General features: G+C 37.5%; 1 protein-coding gene across 4 annotated transcripts in view; it reads left to right on the forward strand.

The window, feature by feature from the left end:
• Nucleotides 1-20185, forward strand: part of LOC150094462 (hemocytin-like) — a 2636009-nt gene that overhangs the window by 1951914 nt on the left and 663910 nt on the right. For all 4 annotated transcript variants that reach the window (XM_090412206.1, XM_090412207.1, XM_090412208.1 and 1 more), the window contains one exon: nucleotides 3812-4023. In XM_090412206.1, coding sequence (XP_090268332.1) covers nucleotides 3812-4023 — 212 coding nt within the window. The remainder of the gene's footprint in view (nucleotides 1-3811; nucleotides 4024-20185) is intronic.

The raw sequence follows: 20185 nt of genomic DNA on the forward strand, positions 1-20185 counted from the left end.
TTCATAGTAATATAGGTAATTTTTAATCAATTTTATTTAGAAAAACTCCTCTCACAACTAGCAACACTTACAGCAATTGTGAGGAAAACTCGCTGTAGTATTATAATAGTTGGATCTCAGTTCTCGAGACTGAATTTCAGAATTAACTGCAACCCTCCACCTCCCTCTAGCTATGCCTCTACCTTAACCTTTCTTAATACTCAACATTCTAGAGCCAGAAACTACCTTAGTCAATCACCTCTGGATCTTTTCCAATATCTCTTCATTCTTGTGAAAACTAGTTGACCAAATCTGCGTGCACAGTAGTCCATATGTGGCTTAATCAAGGCCTTAGACGTTGAGAGTTCATTTTTCACTTGGTTAAACTATAATAAGTTTAGTTTAATCCTTTATCCAAGTGTGAGCAAACACAGTTTGCACCTGAAAGTATCTTCAGGACTGAGCTAAGGTGGTGCAACACCAAGGCAACTCGTTTGTAAGGTGAGGAAAGCTATCATCACTCCTATCCCAGTATCTCCTATAATGCAAAGCACACCTCCTTGCAGATATGTGTAATGCTATGTATTAAGTCAAGGGCCAATACCCATGCCGGTTTCAACCTTTATTGAGGTCTCGTCAGTGGGAGCCAGGCCCAGTACTGGAGACACCAAGGCAGGAGCAATGAGAGGTCCTCTCCACCTATAGAAGTTGCCAAAAGGTATAGATACCAGTGGAGTAAGAGTATACACAGGTGACATAGGATAGGATAGGAGAAAGTTCTGGTTAACAAAATTTCAGAACAATTGAAGGAATGCCATCAGTGCCAGGAGACGTTTTTTATGACTAATTTGGATAGTGTTTTTCTGATCTCTTTCTGGCAAAAGGATATGAGGCATTCTATGTTGGGCATCCGGAATGGTAGGGGAATTTATTACTGTCAGTTATGAATGCATTGGAAGCAAAGTGTGAAGCCAGGAGATTGGCTTTTTCTGTGAGTAATGATGCAATGGAGCTATCTGGGTATGATTGGGGTGGGAATAGTGTCGGGCAGAAGTTATGACCAATTGCTTTGGCGAGAGACCAAAATGCTCACCTTCCATTTTGACTGGTCGCTAGTTTCTTATTTTTTTTGCTCTTTTGAACTCTGTTTTGGAAGCATTGATTGTTTTTTCTGCATCCATTTCAGGCTTGAGTATAAGCTCTAAAGGAGGATGGAGTTCTTGATTTGAGCCAGTAATGGTATGCTTGATTTTTCATTTGTACAGCCTTGGCACATCTTTTGGAGAACCAGGGTTTAGAGAATGGCAGTTCAGAGTATTATGTTTCCATGCCGGTGATGATTACTTTGGTGATACGTTTGGTGCATATGTTTGGGTTGGAAGGCCAGAAACAATAGTCCAACCATAATGAAACATAGAAGTCATAGAGGCTTAGGAGGTCTCCATGGATTCTAGGGGACCCACTACATTTACTGTGTATTTAGAAGGGTTGTTGGTGAGGAAGAGATCTAGGGTATTTGGGGAGCAGTTTTGACTATCTGGTATTCTGTTTGGCATCTGAATGAGCTGTGTAAGGTTGTTAGTGATGGCAAATGTTTCATCATCTCTGCCTGCAAGATGTGTACAACTTGAGGAGTAAAGCCAGTTGGTGTTGTGGACATTAAAATCTCCTAGGAGGATAATTTCATTGTTGGGAGAGTGGGACTGGAAAAATCACTTTTTAAGGAGAGGATATTAAAGAGCTCAGAGTGGTTGATTGCATTAGGGGAGTGATAGAGACAGCAAATGAATTTGACCGAGTAGGAAAGGAATATTTTCAACCAAAGGAGGTCAAAGTTGGGTGATTCTAAGCTGGGTGCCCTCTGGCAGGGTATGTCAGAGCAGATGTATGTGCAGATGCCACCCTTGGATTGAAAGATGTTAAAGAATGTGCAGTTTGGTAGGTTGAAATGAATAGTGGTGGGTGGAGGTGAGATTTGAGTTTTTGCAAGAAAGAGTAGGTTAGGTTTATTAGACTGAAGATGGTGGTGGATATTATTAAGGTTGGAGTTTATACCATGGATGTTAATGAAGTGGATATGCAAGGTTCTGTGAGGCATATATTTGACTGCAAGTGTGTTGCATATTTCCTATGCTATGCCTGTATACTGGAATCCATGGTGGCTACTAGTGGTGTCACTTGATTTTTGCACTAATTTAGCTTGTTTGTATTCTATGATCCAATTATTTTCTCCATTGTAGTGTCCATCTTTTGAAGTTGACGACTTTGTTCTCTCTGGGCAAATGTTAGGTCTTAGGTCTCGTCGAGCATATATGCGCAATTGAGGACAGGTGTCTTTGAACTTGTTGTTGATTGCTGTTATTAATTTAGACGTGCTTGTTGTCATGTCACAAGTTGCTTTTATGAGCTGTGGAAAGTTTATTACATCCTTTCTTTTACTTATGGGCCCTAAACCATGGCACCTGACAATATTTTTAGGATTGATGTTGCATTCTTCTGCTAATTTGATGTCTTCTTATAGTGATTTTCCATTTTCTGTTGGAAAGTTCAAAATAACTGCATTGAATTTTTTTTTGTTTTTGGCCTCCATCGAGTCATGTACTGTTGATGCGATTAGGTCATGGAGTTCATTCACAGGCAAAGATGAACTTGCTTCGCAGCACTGATCATCATTTAGTTCAAGATTAACTTCCAGTGCTCGTATTTTGGAGGAAAAGGGAAACACAGAGAAAACGTGACTTCCCTTTAGCAATTCCACGCTGTCCATCAAACACAATACAACTGTTGTTAACCCAATTCTGGATCATTGTTCTTGCTGTGCTCTCCAACACTTCAACCACAGCATCTGCACAGACAGAACTTAAGCACAATTTGGTGCTTAAGTTCTGTTCCCCCCCTTCCTCCCATATGAAGCTGTACAGTCTTCCCTTGCTTCTCCACTCCTTTGGAACTTGACCCAATGTAAGACTCATATTAAAAAATATGCCATGGCATATGTCAACTCTGACACATTCCTTCAAAATACATGGTGATATATCAAGTCCCACAGCATTATCAAGTTTTCTCAATTCCTTATATAGTCCTTGCTCAGTCATTCTCTCCTTCTCATTATCCACTGCACTGAAACATCCATGATATCACATTCACGAGGACTAAACACTTTATAAGAAAATTTAATCTCAACTATACCTTCTGCAGCATACTAATACTAATTCCTTATACTAATTTCTCCAAAATTTCTTTCTACCATAATCATTCCTTTTTACTTTCTTTCTTTCTTTTTTTGTTTGTTTCACTTAATTAGCTAACCGCTGCTCATACTGCACTTTTACTACTCTTACCAACTGAGTCACTCTCGTTGCCTGTTCTTTGTTCTCCTCATAGTATTGATTATTATCATTCGTGTGTTATATTGTTGCCATGCCATGTTTCTCTGTATTGTATGTTTCACCTTCTTGTCTACAAATTCTTTGAAACATATTGAAATGCAAGCAGCTGCTAAGGCAATTTCCATTCACAGTTCAACTAGCTATCCACTGAAGTAATTCCTTCTGCTCTTTCATTCCATACACCTCTGTCTCCTGGAGTAAGTTTCTCAGGTACTGTTCCCAAAGAAGAAGCTTATAGAAGTTTAAGAAAAAAATTATTATCTTCCCTCTTCCCTCTCTCCTCCTAACCTTTTGTTGTATATTTTTCAATCTTTTATGTTGTAAGATTAATAATAAATGTTGTTTTTTTATAACTTAATCGTTTCCTGTCATGATTATTTATTATATTAATGTTAAAGCTAGCAAATCTATATAATGTAAAACAATTTTATTTTGTTTTTAAGGTATCTAATTGTTTAAAATACCAACTTGCTGGTCTCTGTGGTAATTTTAACAACAATTCTTTTGATGACTTTGAAACACCTAGTGGAATCCTAATGCATGGCAGTGAAGATTTTGGTAATAGTTGGAGTATTGGTTTTAGAGAGAGATGCAGTCCTCCCTCTTGTCCTCCAGAAATTATGATTCAGACACTAGATATTTGTCAGCTAATCAAGTAAGTTTAAAATTGATATAGAAACAAAATGTATTTGTTTATTGTACTTTCTTTTCAGTAATTTTTAATTTTAGGTATGTCCAGGCCTCTGGGTAGTCATATGATTTCAGGAGGACCTGAATCATATAGAATTTCATTTCTTGTTGTTATTTCTTTCATTACATTTACTCTTGACTTTGAAGTATGCTACTTGTTGTAAATTACACATATCCTTATGATCTAGTAATGAGATATTTGTATTCCTTTCCTCCAGATTTCTACCCCCTTTGTCATACGTTTCTTCACAGGACAAAGTAATGGAAATTAATTCTTGTAACTTCAGGATACCAGCATAATAGCCAAAATATGTTAAAAGAGTGGCTTGAATTCTGAAGAGGCTTGGTTTGCATATGAAAAGAGGAGAGCTTCATGCAAGTGATGAACTGCATTTGAACAAGAAAGGATGTAGGCATCTCATCAGATTCCATTCAGTGCTGGAGTACTTCAGGTCTCAGTGCTTTTATCCACATTCTGCCTTCCCAAGTGTCAATGACCTCTTACTAACACCTGTTTATAGTTTTGCTGATGATGGTACAATCCACTCCTTCTATTCATTCACAAACTTTGAAGTGTTCCAATCATTCAAGCTTCAAGATTTTATATAGCCTTAAACACCAATCCCTTTAACAATTTTCAGCTTGGTTAGAGATAATCTAGTGAATCTCAGAGCTACCTAAACAAAATTCTATCTTATACTTCAAGAGAAAGGCACTTTGCTCTCCTCACCTTTAATGATATTCTGATTGCCAACCAAGATTACTTTTCTCTTCTTTGGTTGACATTCACATTTAGTGCATCCTAACAAAAACATATCACATCCATAGCCTCTTCAGCCATGATGATGAAATTGTTTTTTCATTCTAAACATTACTTCTCTCCAACACAATTCCTGTATTTTTATAAATCCATATCTGCACTGAAAACCTCCCTCTCACTTATTCCCTACACTTGCTTTCCCATAGATGCTCGGTTTGTGTGTGTGTGTGTTAACAAAAAAACAAGGCACATCTAGAAACAAAGTTTCAGTTGGTTGTAAATGAATGAAATTTATATATATATATATATATATATTAAACCTGGTTTTACTCCAGGTTTATTTATTTATTTATACCCAAGGTAAAAATACTTCTACATATATATATATATATATATATATATAAAGCCTATTCTTACAATATATTGTTTTCCCGCCATTAAAACTTGATGTGGACATTATTTCCTGTGATTTGTGTTTTTTTCTCGGGTGGCAATACTGATTTTAAAATCGATTTCTGCGGAAATCTGAGCATTTCTGTTCCCAGATGGCATTACTTTTGGCTGTAGTTTTGTTTCCCACCATCACAGTGACTTGCAGGCTTGCAACAGTAATGTAGTGAGAGCGATACTATGATTTTTCAATCATAGTACAAATTGATATTGCAGAATTTCTGCTACATAATTTTAGCATGTGAAAATTGCTTTCAAGTTGCGGTGGTGGATTATCCATGTTACTAACATGGAGAAAAAAGACAGAAAATGTATTTCGGTAGAAGAAAAGATGGCAATTCTGCGCCGTGTAGATTGACATGCCAGAAAACGTGTGCATTTAGCAAAAGATCTCGGACTCTCCGTGTCCACTTTGAACAGATTAGTGAAAAACAGGTCAAGCATTGGACTCAGTGGAAAGCAATCTGGCGCTATGTCAAAAAAAAAAATAAATAAAAAAAACGAAAAACAATCAACAATTAAAGATTTTTTAAAATAGATAAATGTAAGTAATTGTAAATTCATTTATTTTCAGTTATTAAACTTTGTAATCTAGTATGTAGACTAGGGATCCCATTTTTTGAAAACAAAAAACCGGGACACAATAAATTTTGTAGAATTAATGGTTAAGAGAAATAAATTTTATTTGTTAACATTATGTATTTTAAAATAAAAAAATTAAATATTTATTCAAATTTGAATTTGATTTATTAATGTAGATAACATAAATGTTTATACATATGTCAAATAAATAGAATTTTAATAACAACACTTAAACACAGATGACAATAATTAAACATGTAACACTTAAATCAAACATTAATAAGTATATGAAATATAAAACATAGAATAAAGATATAAAATGTTAATATGTCAATAAAACAGGAACTACAATGTAAATACAATAAAATATAAAATATAAACAACATGAACCTTATGCGTATTGTGTAGATGCATAATATCTGAAATTATATGAAAAATAAATTAATTGAATTAATTAAATTTAATTTAAAAATTAAAAAAAAAAAAATTTATAATTAATTTTTAATATATACCTCCTCTCTTCCTTATTCTGCCTCTTCTTGTACATTACAGCTGGTCGTTGCCTGTCCCATTTTACTGTTACTTGCAGAATCATTATTATATTTGGTTGAAGAATGGATTTTGTGCAAGAGTTATCGATTCTTAGATACTATATCGAAAAACTCTGAACATGACATGTTTCTGTAATTAATTAATTTATTTATTTATGCTTATGGCTACATGAAAACTGGTAAGTGAAAAGTACAGTCACAATTTCCAGAAACAAATGATGAAAATCTTAACATATAAAAGTTCATTATATAAAAGGCACAACCTGCTTTCTAAGTCTTTCATTTTTTTAAAAAAAATATAAAGCAAAAGTAGCTTGTCATAATTAAGCCAGGGATAATTATCGTCTTGCTGCACCAAGTATGACAAGGCTGCATGTTATCACAACACTTCAGAACATAGAAGTAGCTGTATCTGAGGTTTAAGTAGAGAGCAGTTGTGTCTTGTGTGAGAAAACTTGATCCATTAGAGCAGGCCCATTTCACACTGTATCATCATCTTCTAACATGAGGAGGAGTTCTGCTGATACTATGACGAGGACTATGAGAGTAACTACGAGAATAATGGCTTCGTGATGAAATGGGACGGTGATCTTTTGTTTCCTCCATGACCACCGCCACCATCATACCAACTACAGGTCAAGGTCCAGGCTGGAAAGAAAGCCAATTCAAGGCCTCATCCGTCACCTTGTGGATGTCTTGTAGGCCACCACCGTGAAATTGGCACCTTGGGCAGTCATACACAATATGAGTAATCATCTGAGCCACGGGAGAACAGTCACAATAAGGGTGATCTGACAGCCCCCATTTATGTAGAAGATTGCCACATCTGCCCTGACTAGTTCTGATCCTGTTTATGGATAACCCAGTCTTCCTAGGAAGATCAAAACCAGGCTGCGGAGCACAGGGATCTTCTACCAGGAAGCCATTTGTTGGGAGATTGTTGGACCAGTATTCTCTCCATATGTCAGATATTGATGGCAGCGCAACTGAAGAGAGTTCGTACATAGACCAGAGAGGCTTTCTAGATTTGAGGCAAAGACTAGGTGGGTTTAGGAGAGTCTGGTTTAGGGGTAGGAGTGGGTTACTCATTGCTTTATTAAATTCCTTAATCGAGGCTTGTCTTGTCTTCTCCGTATGTGTGGTGGAGCAATGTTGGATAGAACAGGCAGCCAGGAGAGAGAGGGGTGCTTCTCACTGTACCACTAATTGTGTGCATGGTAGAGTTCAGCTGGGTGTCTATAATGTTAGTGTGCGTACTTCTTTCCCAGACAGGGGCACAATATTCTGCTGCAGAGAATGTGAGGGCTAGTGCAGACGACCTTAGGACTTCTGCACCACAACTCCAGGTTGTTCCAGCAAGCCTTGAATTGATGTTATTTCTGATTTTAATTTTATTGGAGAGGTTGATGATGTGCCTTTTATAGGTTAAGCTTCTGTCCAGGCTCACTCCAAGGTATTTTGGGTGAGGCTCATGTTCTACCATTTTTCCACAGAAGAAAAGGTTGAGTGTTGTTGATTTGCCTCTGCATTTTACAGGTGAAATACTGAGGAAACCGTTTTCATTGGATTTGGCTTCAAGTACCAGGGTGTTCATGTCTGTATTCAAGGTTGATTCTAATTTGGTAAAGGAGGTGGACCGATGTAAGATCGCTAGGTCATCGGTGTACATATACTTGCTTGATCTGGTACGAGGTAGATAATGCACATAGATGTTAAAAAGTATAGGGGATAACACAGAGCCCCGAGGAAGACGGTTTTGAAGGGATCTGGGCCTGCTTTTTTTTCCACCAATATGAACCCAGATCTTTCTGTTTGGAGAGAATAGATTCAAAAAGTTGTAGAGTTTTTTTACACTTTATAATCTTTCCTAGTTTTAGGAGGAGGCCCCTGATCCAGACAGTGTCATAAGCAGATGTTAGGTCAATGAAAGTGGCTCCAGATTTAAGTTTCTTCTGGAAGCCTTCAATTTGAGTTGTCAGGCCAGGACCTGGTGTCACAACAACTTCTTCCTGGCCTGAAGCCAGCTTGTTCAGTCGGTAGTACTCTTTCGATGAGTGGTGAAATTCTTTTAAGAAGAATTCTTTCAAAGAGCTTAAAGGTGGTGCAAAGGAAGGAGATAGGTCATAGGTTTTTCACTTCATTTGGATCTTTCCCTTTTGCTTGTTAAAACCCATTAATTTCTGTAATGGGTTTTAACAAGCAAAATAGATTTAACTGTGTCCAGTTGCAAGCGATTCCTTCATTTGTCCATAATGAATTCATCAACTTACAGCCGACCAGACAAACGAAACAGATGCTGTTGTTGCGATTAGTTAAACATACAGTTGGGTGACTGCCTCCCTCATTCTGACATTCTTTTTTCCAGCTTAATGAAATGTATGGAACTAAATCGTTTTCCCAAAATTCTAACATTCTGGTAATTCACCGAACTACAAAATAAATGTCTCTGCTTTTTGTTTTGTAAACATACATTTTTAAAAGCACCCAAAAATATTACGACTCGTACTTATTCTTATTAGAAATGTTAATATTTTTATATTCTAAAAAATCCATGACATTTAGCGTCCCGAACTAAGCATATCAGGATGCCAGGACAGAGGTAATAAAACCGGGACATATGAGATCCCTAATGTAGACTCACATACTAGCAGTAAGTCATCTTTTAGCCTTTTTTAAAATGTTTTTTACATTTTTTGCTATTTACACTTTCCTACTATTTCCACTTTTTTTCCATCAGTCCCCTGAAAAGTGTAAAAAAGGGGTTTTACTGTATATATATATATATATATATATATATATATATATATATATATATATATATATATATATATATATATATCAGGTGTATACAAGGTCACTTGTGAATGCGGAAGGCCTTACTATGGGCAGACAGAGAAATCTATCTTACTACGTCTCGAAGAGCATCAGAGAGACAATGCTTATAAGAGAACCAGAGCAACTGCTCTGTCGGGCCATGTCCTGCTTTCAATAAACACGAACAACGAAGGCCACCAACATGAAATAAATTGGACATCAACTGCAAACCTACACATCTGCCATGATGAGATAGAGCGCCGCATTGTCGAGTCAAAAGAAATCACCTTAGACCCTTTTCATTTGAATAATAATCTTAGCTATAATTTGTCTGACTCTTTCAACTCTACTATTAGATACTGGAGATCGCATGATTCCACACACGCACAGGTGTACAACAATAGAACTTTAACTCGGACTGTAGTTCAAGCTCGTAATAACTGTAATTTACAGTTGAATATTATGGCTTTATAATTGTATAGCTGTGGAGTATGTCAATGTTAATTTAAGTGTCTTTTATTATCTTTCTATGTTCTTATCGCCTGAAGAAGTCATTCTTGACGAAACATGTTGCGTTTTTTCAAATAAATGTCATTGTGTTATAATTCTCGGGTTTAAGTCAGTTAATTTAGAAAAATGAACATATCCCAACCCCGAGTTAATAGTACGTTTCATATATATATATATATATATATATATATATATATATATTTTTTTTTTTTTTTTGTGGTTCCCACCCTACTATTTCCACTTTTTTTCCATCAGTCCCCTGAAAAGTGTGAAAAAGGGGTTTTACTGTATATATATATATATTTTATTTTTTTTTTTTGTGGTTCCCACCCATGAAAGGTTATTACTAAACCAACCGTACATTTGTACTATGGATAACCTAAGAATTTAAGGCATTTAATTAAGAATTTAATTTTAACACATTCGACAGGGTGCTACATGATAAGCTGATATTCAAGTTGCAGCACATGGGTTTAGATGTCAGGTTGGTCAAATGGATTCAGGATTGGCTGTCAGATAGGTATCAGAGAGATGTGTGTGTATGGTGGGGCAACATCAAGGAGTCAAAAGGTTAAAAGTGGGGTCCCACAGGGCTCAGTACTGGAACCTGTATTGTTTAACCTTTATATCAATGATTTGCTGGCCTGGTTTGCAGAGTGGTTAGTGTATCCGCTCTCCAGTCAAAAGGCTGGGTGCGAATCCCGCCTTGGGCATGGATGTTTGTGATTTTCTGTGAAAATAATAGAGGTGATGGTGGAGAGTAGATGGCGTTGGTGTAGATGAGGCGGCTTGTGGATGAGGTTGAGTGTTGTAGACGGAGAGTTGTAAAGTAGGTGCCCTCCTTAGATGAGTCTTAGGACTCCCTGAAGGTGTCAAATAATAATAATAATAATAATAATGATTGTCAATGAATTGCAGGGTGCTATTCTGTTGTTTGCAGATGATGTGAAACTGGGTAGAGTAATTAATAATAGTATAGATGTGGCAGCCCTGCAAGATGATTTGAATAAACTAGACAGATGGACAAATGAATGGGAGTCTTGGTTTAATTCAGCAAAATGTAAAGTCTTGAAGTTTGGGATACTTCGATGGGAGGCTGCATACTCGATTGGAGGAGCTGTACTGGAGGAGGTAGGGGAGACAAGAATTTTGGGCGGTAATGATTGATAGAACACTGAAATTCTGGGAGTACATATTGCAAAAAGTAGTGAAGGTAACATGGAGGATTGCTGCATTACTGAGAAGGATGCTAACCTGCAGTGATAAAAGAGTTATTCGATTGTATAAGATCCTGATCAGACCACACTTAGACTATTGTTCTCAAATTTGGTCCCCAGGATTTAAAGGAGATAAATTAAGTGTGGAATGGGTACAGAGGCGAATAAAAGATGGTTTTACGACTGTACAATGTTTATGAGGATTGGCTGAAGGAATGTGAACCTCAGAGTTTGGTATATAGGAGAAGGAGCGGTGATATGATTGATGCTTTTAAACTGTTGAGAGGTAGTTACAGGGTTGATACTGGGGAGTTCTTTTGCATGGTGAAACAGTGGGAAGGAGCGATGACAAGAGGCCATCCCTGGAAGTTACAAAAGGAAGTTATGAGCAAGAGGGTGATGAGTGGTGTCTTTGCATGGAGGGTTGCTGAACTGTGGAATGCATTGCTTGATTGAGTGGTGAGAGCAAGAATGGTCAATGAGTTGAAGGAGTGGTATAATAGAATTTGTGTTTCCTAGAAAGGACCTCCCATGGTGCGTCTTTTGATTCCATGGAAGCCTGAATAATAATAATAATAATAATAATAATTTTAATTATTATCTCACTTTCTAGTTTTCCTGAATGTGCACTTCTGAACTCAGGGGATAGATAAGTTATTATATACCCTGCTGCATGCTGATCACTTGAATTCTGTGGGAATGAAGTGGGTGGAGAGGATCCCAAGGCAAGTGACAAAGATTGTGACAGGGCTATGGAATGCTCCATATGAGAATATATTGAGTCTATGGGCTTCAAATGTTAATTGGTAGGTGAAAAGATGAAACATGATATAAACATATAAGTTATTAAAGGGGTTTCATAGGATTTAGACTGAAGACTTTTTTCAGTAAATAGAAGAGAAGGAGAGAACAAGGGGCCACCAGTGGAAATTGTATAAGAATGTGGTTAGCAAGGGTGTTCAGACTAGATTTTTGCTTAGACTGTCATTAATGGGTGGAATGGTTTACCAGAGGTGTTGTGAGTGCTTCCTCAGTGAATGAGTTTAAGGAGAGATATGATAGATATTGGGTAAATGATGGAACTTCTCTGATGAATGTTCTGACTTCATGGAGATACCTGTATATTTTTTTAATAATAATAAACACTTTATTATATCTTGCATACAATTAATAATTACAATATAAAATTATAGAAGTTACAACATTTAAAAATTATGAAAATTATATCGTATAATAATAATATTTTTTGAATTCAATGATTTTTTTTATTATTAAAATTATGATTATATTATGCATTTATAAAACATGTTGTTCCACATGTTAATAATAGTTAAGTGACAAAGGCAAGTTATGGTTAAAACCAGTTAACTGTAACCCCCCCTTCTTAACAGAGATTACACTAAATTTATCACCATTCCTTATATCTGGGGCACGTCTGAAAAGCTCACAAAAATCCTAAAAAATACCTGCCTGCCTGTTGCAAACCACATAAAAAATTGGCATCCCTTCTTCACTCCACCAAAGACCAGCCACTTCCCCTAGACCAGTGTTTCTCAAAGTGTGGTACGTGGTCCCCTGGGGTATGCTAAAGGTCTTCAGGGGGTACGTGGCAATTTTCAGCTATGCATGATTAACACATGGAATCATTATTAAGAAAAAAAAGAATTATTTTTAATGTATATATTTCTCAATAAATTATATATTATGTATGCATTCTCCTACTCAAATTGTGAGTTACTCTCACCACGACGTTCACATACTGGTATGAACTATTATTATTTTGATAAGGGGTACTTGGTAATAATGAAAATTTAAGAAGGGTATGCAGATATCTGAAGTTTGAGAAACACTGCCCTAGACCTACCTGGAGTATACCAGGTCCCTTGCAGCTGTAAACTGTTCTACTACAGCCAAACAGGCAGGACAGCTATTATCACGATATCTGAACACAAAGACTACATCCAGTTTCAACAATACAGCCACTCACACCTTGCAGACCATCCACTAGATACCCACCACAGAATAAGATGGAAGAAAGCCATTTTACTACATTTTAGCAAACATAAATATGAAAGATGTTGAGAGTTTATTTTTCACTTGGTTAGACTATGATAAGTTTAGTTTAATCCTTTATCGAAGTGTGAGAAAACAAAGTTTGCACCTGAAAGTATCTTCAGGACTTTCAGGTGCAAATTACTCCAGATTCATTCTCTGAATCTGGAGTAATTTAATAATAAGGTTGAACACCCTTTGGCAACTCCTATAGGTTGGGATGACCTCTCATTGCTTCTGCCTGGTGTCTCCACTACTGGGCCTGGCTCCCACTGACAAGACCTCAATGAAAGTCGGAACTGGTATGGGTAGTGGCCCTTGCCTTAATGCATAGTATTACACATATCTGCAAGGATATGTGCTTTGCATTATAGGAGATATTGAGATAGGAGTGATGAGAGCTTTCTCCACCTTTACAATGAGTTTCCTGGTGTTGTACTACCTTACCTCAGTCCTGAAGATACTTTCAGGTGCAAACTTTGTTTGCTCACACTTGGATAAAGGATTAAACTAAACTCATTATAAATATGAAAGATTGTTCCTGGAATCAGCCTCAGCTCTAAAAATTTCCCAGATCTCAACAAGTTTGGGTGCATGAGACTTTCCCAAATTTAGGATGCTTACATCCTAAAAATATCAGTCCAACAGCCAAGACAACCCAATTTAGCTCACTAGGGAGCATGTTTAGGACTCTAGGACCAACGCCGGATGACTTCTTCAGTCTCATTTGCTCATTGTCAGTGCCTGCATGCACATATCATAGTTTTATGGATGTTATTTCTGGGAAAACTCCCATGTTATAGTTTTATGTTCCCAGAAGATGGCAATGTAACATTACCGAAATATTGGAAAGCATTGATTAGTTTTTAGGAGGCATTTAGGCAGGCATTGATTAATATTTTAGTATATTGTCATTTCCTGAAAAATTTAAAGTCATGTAACCAGTGTATAAGTTTATCTACAAGAATTATTCTTATACCTGTGGACAGACTTATGTGTTCGTCGAACATGTTGTTTATTATTTTAACGGTATAATAGAACACAGAAACTAAGTAAATAATTAATTTATTCACTTGATGCTGATATTTCGTCGTTGTGAATCTATCGTCACTCACCTTAAGCAAAGAAGCCACAACTGCTTTAAGTCGAGGGCACAACTTTGCCATAACTCCCAAGCAAGTTCCAAAAGCCGAAATAATGGCGTCCATCGAACGAGGAATTTACGACCTGCCTCCAACAATAGCTAACAACATACGTTTAGATGTGGCCAACATCCTAATCAAGTCCAAGCCTCCAAAAAGTAATATCCCACATAAGGAATTCATGGCTATAAAAGAGCTACACAACAACAGCCAGATTACCATAACAAAAGCAGACAAAGGAAATGCAACCGTGGTGATGGACACAACTGAATATGAAAACAAAATGCACACACTATTACAAGATCAGTCAACATACAAAATTATAGATCGCAATCCCACCAACACACAAAAGAATAAGGCACGAAAATTATTAAAAAAAGTCACTTCCTGGCCCAAAGACACAGTTAACAAACTCAAACCCTTCCATGTTAGAACACCGAGGATCTATGGATCATCAAAAATTCACAAACCAGGCACACCCCTACGCCCAATTGTGGACAGTATAAATAGTCCCACATACAAACTGGCTAGACATTTAGCAAAGCTACTAGCCACTCTCACTAACAATTCTCCCTCCTTTATCAAAAATTCAGCACACCTAAAAAGCATCTTACAACACCTCACCCTAAAAAGCTCAGACTTAATAGTAAGCCTTGACATCACTTCACTATTCACAAATGTACCACTAATAGAAACCCTCAATCTACTGAAGTCACACTTCCCCCCTGATATATTTGAACTATTCAAATTCACAATACATGCAGGATATTTCACATGGAAAGGGAAAATATACAAACAAATTGATGGGACAGCCATGGGCTCCCCCCTTTCTCCCCCCCTAGCCAACTTTTACATAGAACACCTGGAAAAACAAGCAATCAATACAGCCACTCTCAAACCAACACTTTGGCTACGCTATGTTGATGATGTGCTTGCCATTTGGCCACATGGCCCTGAGACATTGAAAACATTCCTAGCACATTTAAATAGCCAACACCCAAAAATCCACTTTACTATGGAACCGGAAGCCAACAACTGTCTGCCCTTCCTGGATACACTCATTACACGTCTCCCAGATGGTTCCTTATCATTTTCAGTTTTCAGAAAACCCACACATACAGGCAGATACTTACACAAACAATCACACCATCATCCTTCTCAACAATATGGCATTTTAAAAACGCTAACCCATAGAGCGAGAGCAATCTGTTCAAATGACAAGGCTCTTACTGCTGAACTGACTCACTTACGCCACACCTTCTTGGCCAACGGCTACAATCCACAAAAAATAAACAAAATACTAAACACTCCTAAGAAACCCCTCCCACCATCCACCACAGAGAACTACAACAAAACAGTCACCATCCCTTACATTAAAGGCACATCCGAAAAGATCTCAAGAATTCTCATTAAACATAAACTACGCACTACGTTCAGACCATGTAGCAAATTAGCCACCCTCATCTGCTCACCCAAGGACAGCATTCCTCCTTTATCACATCCAGGAGTCTACCAAGTACCCTGCTCATGCAATCAAGCCTACTACGGTCAAACAGGAAGAACTGTGAATATCCGCATCAGCGAACATAAACGATACGTCCGGAAATATCATTATGGGAAGTCGGGCCTAGCAGACCATGCTCTGGATACCCCTGCACACAGGATCAACTGGAAAAACACAAAAGTACTACACAGAAACCCATATAAATCAGAGAGATTGTTCTTAGAGGCGACAGAAGCCCTAAAACACACCCCAAATCTCAACAAATATGGCTGTATTAACTTGCCGAAGATCTGGGAGACAGTCATATTAAGGAAAAACTAGCACTTTTCTAGGACTCTAGCAATATATGATAGCGTTTTTTTTTTTTTTTTTTTTTTTTTTTTTTTTTTTTTTTTTCAGATAGAGGGCGCCAAAATCAGGACTCTAGTCTTTGTGTTGCTGCTACAATTTTGTTAATGTACACCATGTTGTTTTAGTCTCGCGTATTGTGACAAACAGTGTTTTTGTGCTCTGAAGATGCTGGTTATAATACCAGCGAAATATCAGCATCAAGTGAATAAATTAATTATTTACTTAGTTTCTGTGTTCTATTATACCGTTAAAATAATAAACAACATATTCTTATACCATTTTCTCCAATCAATGTCATCCTTCCATAATCATTCTTTTTTTCTGCTGGATACAAATTGAAAGAACTCCCTAGGAATGCTTTTGGTTTCATTAGCTAACAGTTGCTCATACTTCACTTTTGCTACCCTTACCAACCAAGTCACCATCTTTGCCTGTTCTTTGTAAACCTCATGGAATTGAATATTACCCCTTCTCTTATTCTTCCTCTATAATGTCTTTTTTTCCTCTGTATCACATATCTAATCTCCTGATACCACTTGTTAGATGTCATTTCTCCATGCTTAACTGGAGCTATTTCTTTCTCTCCTTATTGCTTCTACTAGACACTTCTTGAATAACCCCCAAGCTACAGTAAACGCCTTTCCATGAACTCCTCATTCCATGCTGCACCTGCAAGCTGTTTCCTGAACTCCTCATTCCAAGCTACACCTGCAAGCTGTTTCCTGAGCTCCTCATAATCACCAGCCTTATAGTTCCACATAATCCCTTTTCTCAGATTGGTGTTAATGCTGTTGTCTACCACCCAGGTTATCACTACATGGTCACTCTCACAAATGGGAGGATGATTGGACACCTCATTTATAATTACATCCTCTAATGAGATGAGATGATCAAGTCTAAGACCCTCAATCCTCGTGTGCTCTCTGTTACATACTGTCTTAGGTAGTTGTCCCTCATAAACTCAAGAAATTCATTTTCTTTACTTCCAGTTGTTATATAATCATCCAGTCTATATTGCTATGATTAAAAATCATCCAAAATCACCCCTTTTCTTATTTGCTTGACTAATTTATTTATACATTTAATGTCACCACTATCCACATTACCAGGTCTATAACAACATCCAACTAAGTATATGATTCTATTCACCTCTGTCTCACATGATAACGCCTCAAAACCTCTGGCATTATTTCCCTCTTGTATCTCTACTTTCTATGACATAACTCTTTCTCTATCAAAAAAAAAAAAAAAAAGAAAGAAAGAAAAGAAAGAGTGAAGAGGAAAAATGAACAGAATTTTGGTTTTTTTCATTTTTTGAAATAAATGAAGGAGTAGTGATAAATTTTATGTACACAGAGCAAGAAAAACAAAATGATATGATATATATACGAGAGAAGAGAGCAATTTATATGAAATCACAGATAAAATAATATATAGGATCAGGGTTTAGAGGTGCAAGAGGAGAGTGTGTTCCAAATACTGAGTACTCACATAACAAACAAGCTCATTCTGTTGGACTGGATGGTATTTCACCACGGGTTTTATTATTATTATTATTATTCATGCCTCCATGGAGTCAAAAGACTCATCGTGGGAAGTCCTTTCTAAGAAACACAATTTCTATCATACCACTCCTTAAACGCATTGACTGTTCTCACTCTCACCACTCCATCAGGCAGTGCATTCCATGACTCAACCAGCCTCCATGCAACGAAACCATTCCTCACCCTCTTTCTCACAGTTTCCTTTCGTAAATTCCAGGTATGGCCCCCTTGTCATGACTCCTTCCTGCTGTTCAACCAAGGGAAAGACTCCCCAGTGTCAACCCTGTAACCACCTCTCAGCAGTTTAAAAATCTCAATCATATTACCTCTCCTTCTTCTATACAGCAGACGCTGTAGTCCACACTCCCTCAGCTGATCCTCATAACTAACATTGTATAGTCCTGACACCATCTTTGTTATCTGCCTTTGTATCCTTTCCACAGTTAATTAATCTCCTTCAAATCCTGGGGACCAGATCAGAGAACAATAATCTAAGTGTGATCTGATCAGAGTCTTATACAATGGAATGATAACCATTTTATATCTGCAGGTCAGTGTCCTTCTCATTATTGCAGCAATCCTCTGTGTTACAATAAATTTAGTTTAATCCTTTATCCAAGTGTGAGCAAACAAAGTTTGCACCTGAAAGTATCTTCAGGACTGGGGTAAGGTGGTACAACACCAGGTCACTCCTTGCAAAGGTGGAGCACGCTACCAACACTCCTATCACAGTATCTCCCATAATGCAAAACACATCTCCTTGCGGATATGTCTAATGTTATGCATTAAGGGAAGGGCCACAACCCAGACTAGTTTCGACCTTTATGGAGGTCTCTTCAGTGGGAGCCAGGCCCAAGTGGAGATACCAGGCAGAAGCATTAGCAGGTCATCTCTACCTATAGAAGTTGCCAAATGGTGTGCCACCCTTTTTTAATAAATTACTCTGGATTTAGAGAAAGATGTTGAAAGTTTATTTTTCACTTGGTTAGAGTATAAGAAATTCAGTTTTATCCTTTATCCAAATGTAAGCAAACAAAGTTTGCACCTGAAAGAATCTTCAGGACTGGGGTAAGGTGGTACAACACTAGGGCACTCCTTGCAAAAAGAGACCTCAGTAAAGGTCGAAAATAGTCTGGGTTGTGGCCCTTCCCTTAATGCATAACATTAGACATATCCGCAAGGAGATGTGTTTTGCATTATGGGATATACTGAGATAGGAGTGTTGGTAGCTTGCTCCACCTTTGCAAGGAGTGCCATGGTGTTGTACCACCTTACCCCAGTCCTGAAGATACTTCCAGGCGCAAACTTTGTTTCCTCACACTTGGATAAAGGATTAAACTAAATTTATTATACTCTAACCAAGTGAAAAATAAACTTTCATCCTCTGTGTTACCTTCACTGCCATTACAATATGTCTCCTAAATTTCAGGTTTCTATCAATCGTCAACTCCAGATCTCTTGTTTCCCCTACTTCCTCCAATTTAACTCCTCTCATAGAGTATGCAGTGTCCCATCAATGTGTCCCAAAGCTCAAGATCTTATATTTTGCTGCATTAAACCGACACCCATTCATTTGCCATCTATTTAGCTTATTCAAATCCTCATGCAGGGCTACCACATCTGTACTATTACTAATAACCCTTCCCAGCATTGCATCATCCACAAACAATTGAATATCCCCTTGCAATCCACTGACAATGTCATTGATATAAAGGTTAAACAATATAGGTCCCAGTACTGAGCCTGTGGAACCTCACTTGTAACCTTCTGCCTCTTTGATATTGCTACACCATACACAACTCTCTGATACCTATCAGATTGCCAATCCTGAATCCAGTTGACCAATCTGACATCCAGACCCATGTGCTACAACTTGAATATCAGATTGTCATGTGGAACCCTTTCAAATGCCTTTGCTAAGTATAGGAAAATGGCAGTATATGCCTTTCCCTCATCTAATGCTCTTGTAACTTTATCATAATAGGCTAGCATATTGCTAAAACAAGAGCACCCCTTCACAAATCCATGTTGACTCTCATAGATAACATTACTCTCATATTCCCAATGCTGTATATGGTCCCTCACAACTTTCTCCAAGATCTTACTAACTACTGATGACATACAAATTGGCCTATAATTAGATGCTTTCATTCTGCTGCAGCCTTTATGTAATGGCACAATCTTACCTTCCTTCCATTCCATGGACACCTTTCCAGCAGCCAGACTTTCCTGAAAAGCTAGGTCAAAGGCACTGTCTGTTACTTGACACATTCTCTCAAAACTTGTGGTGAAATACTACCCAGTCCCACAGCTTTACTAACATCCAGAGTACTCAATATATGGAACACACTCTCCTCCTGCATCTCTAAACTTAGAACCTGCCCTATCCCTCTGATATTCAAATTGACTCCTCCAGGATGAAATACTCCAATAAAGTGTTCAGTGAACAATTCCACTATGTCCTCTGCATCAGTCACTCTATTCCAATTTTTTTTGAGAGAATATGCTAAAGAACTGACAGCTCTGTTGACCTGTCTTTTCAATAAAAGTCTGGCTGAAGGAAAGGTACCCAGGGAATGGAGGAAGGTAAGATAATGCCACTGCATAAGGGCGGTAGCACACTGGAAGTTTCTAATTATAGGCCTGTTTG

The sequence above is a fragment of the Typopeltis vanoorti genome, chromosome 22 (assembly GCF_054136105.1).
Source record: "Typopeltis vanoorti isolate ZY-2024b chromosome 22, IOZ_Tvanoo_1.0, whole genome shotgun sequence".
Taxonomy (NCBI): Eukaryota; Metazoa; Arthropoda; class Arachnida; order Uropygi; family Thelyphonidae; genus Typopeltis; species Typopeltis vanoorti.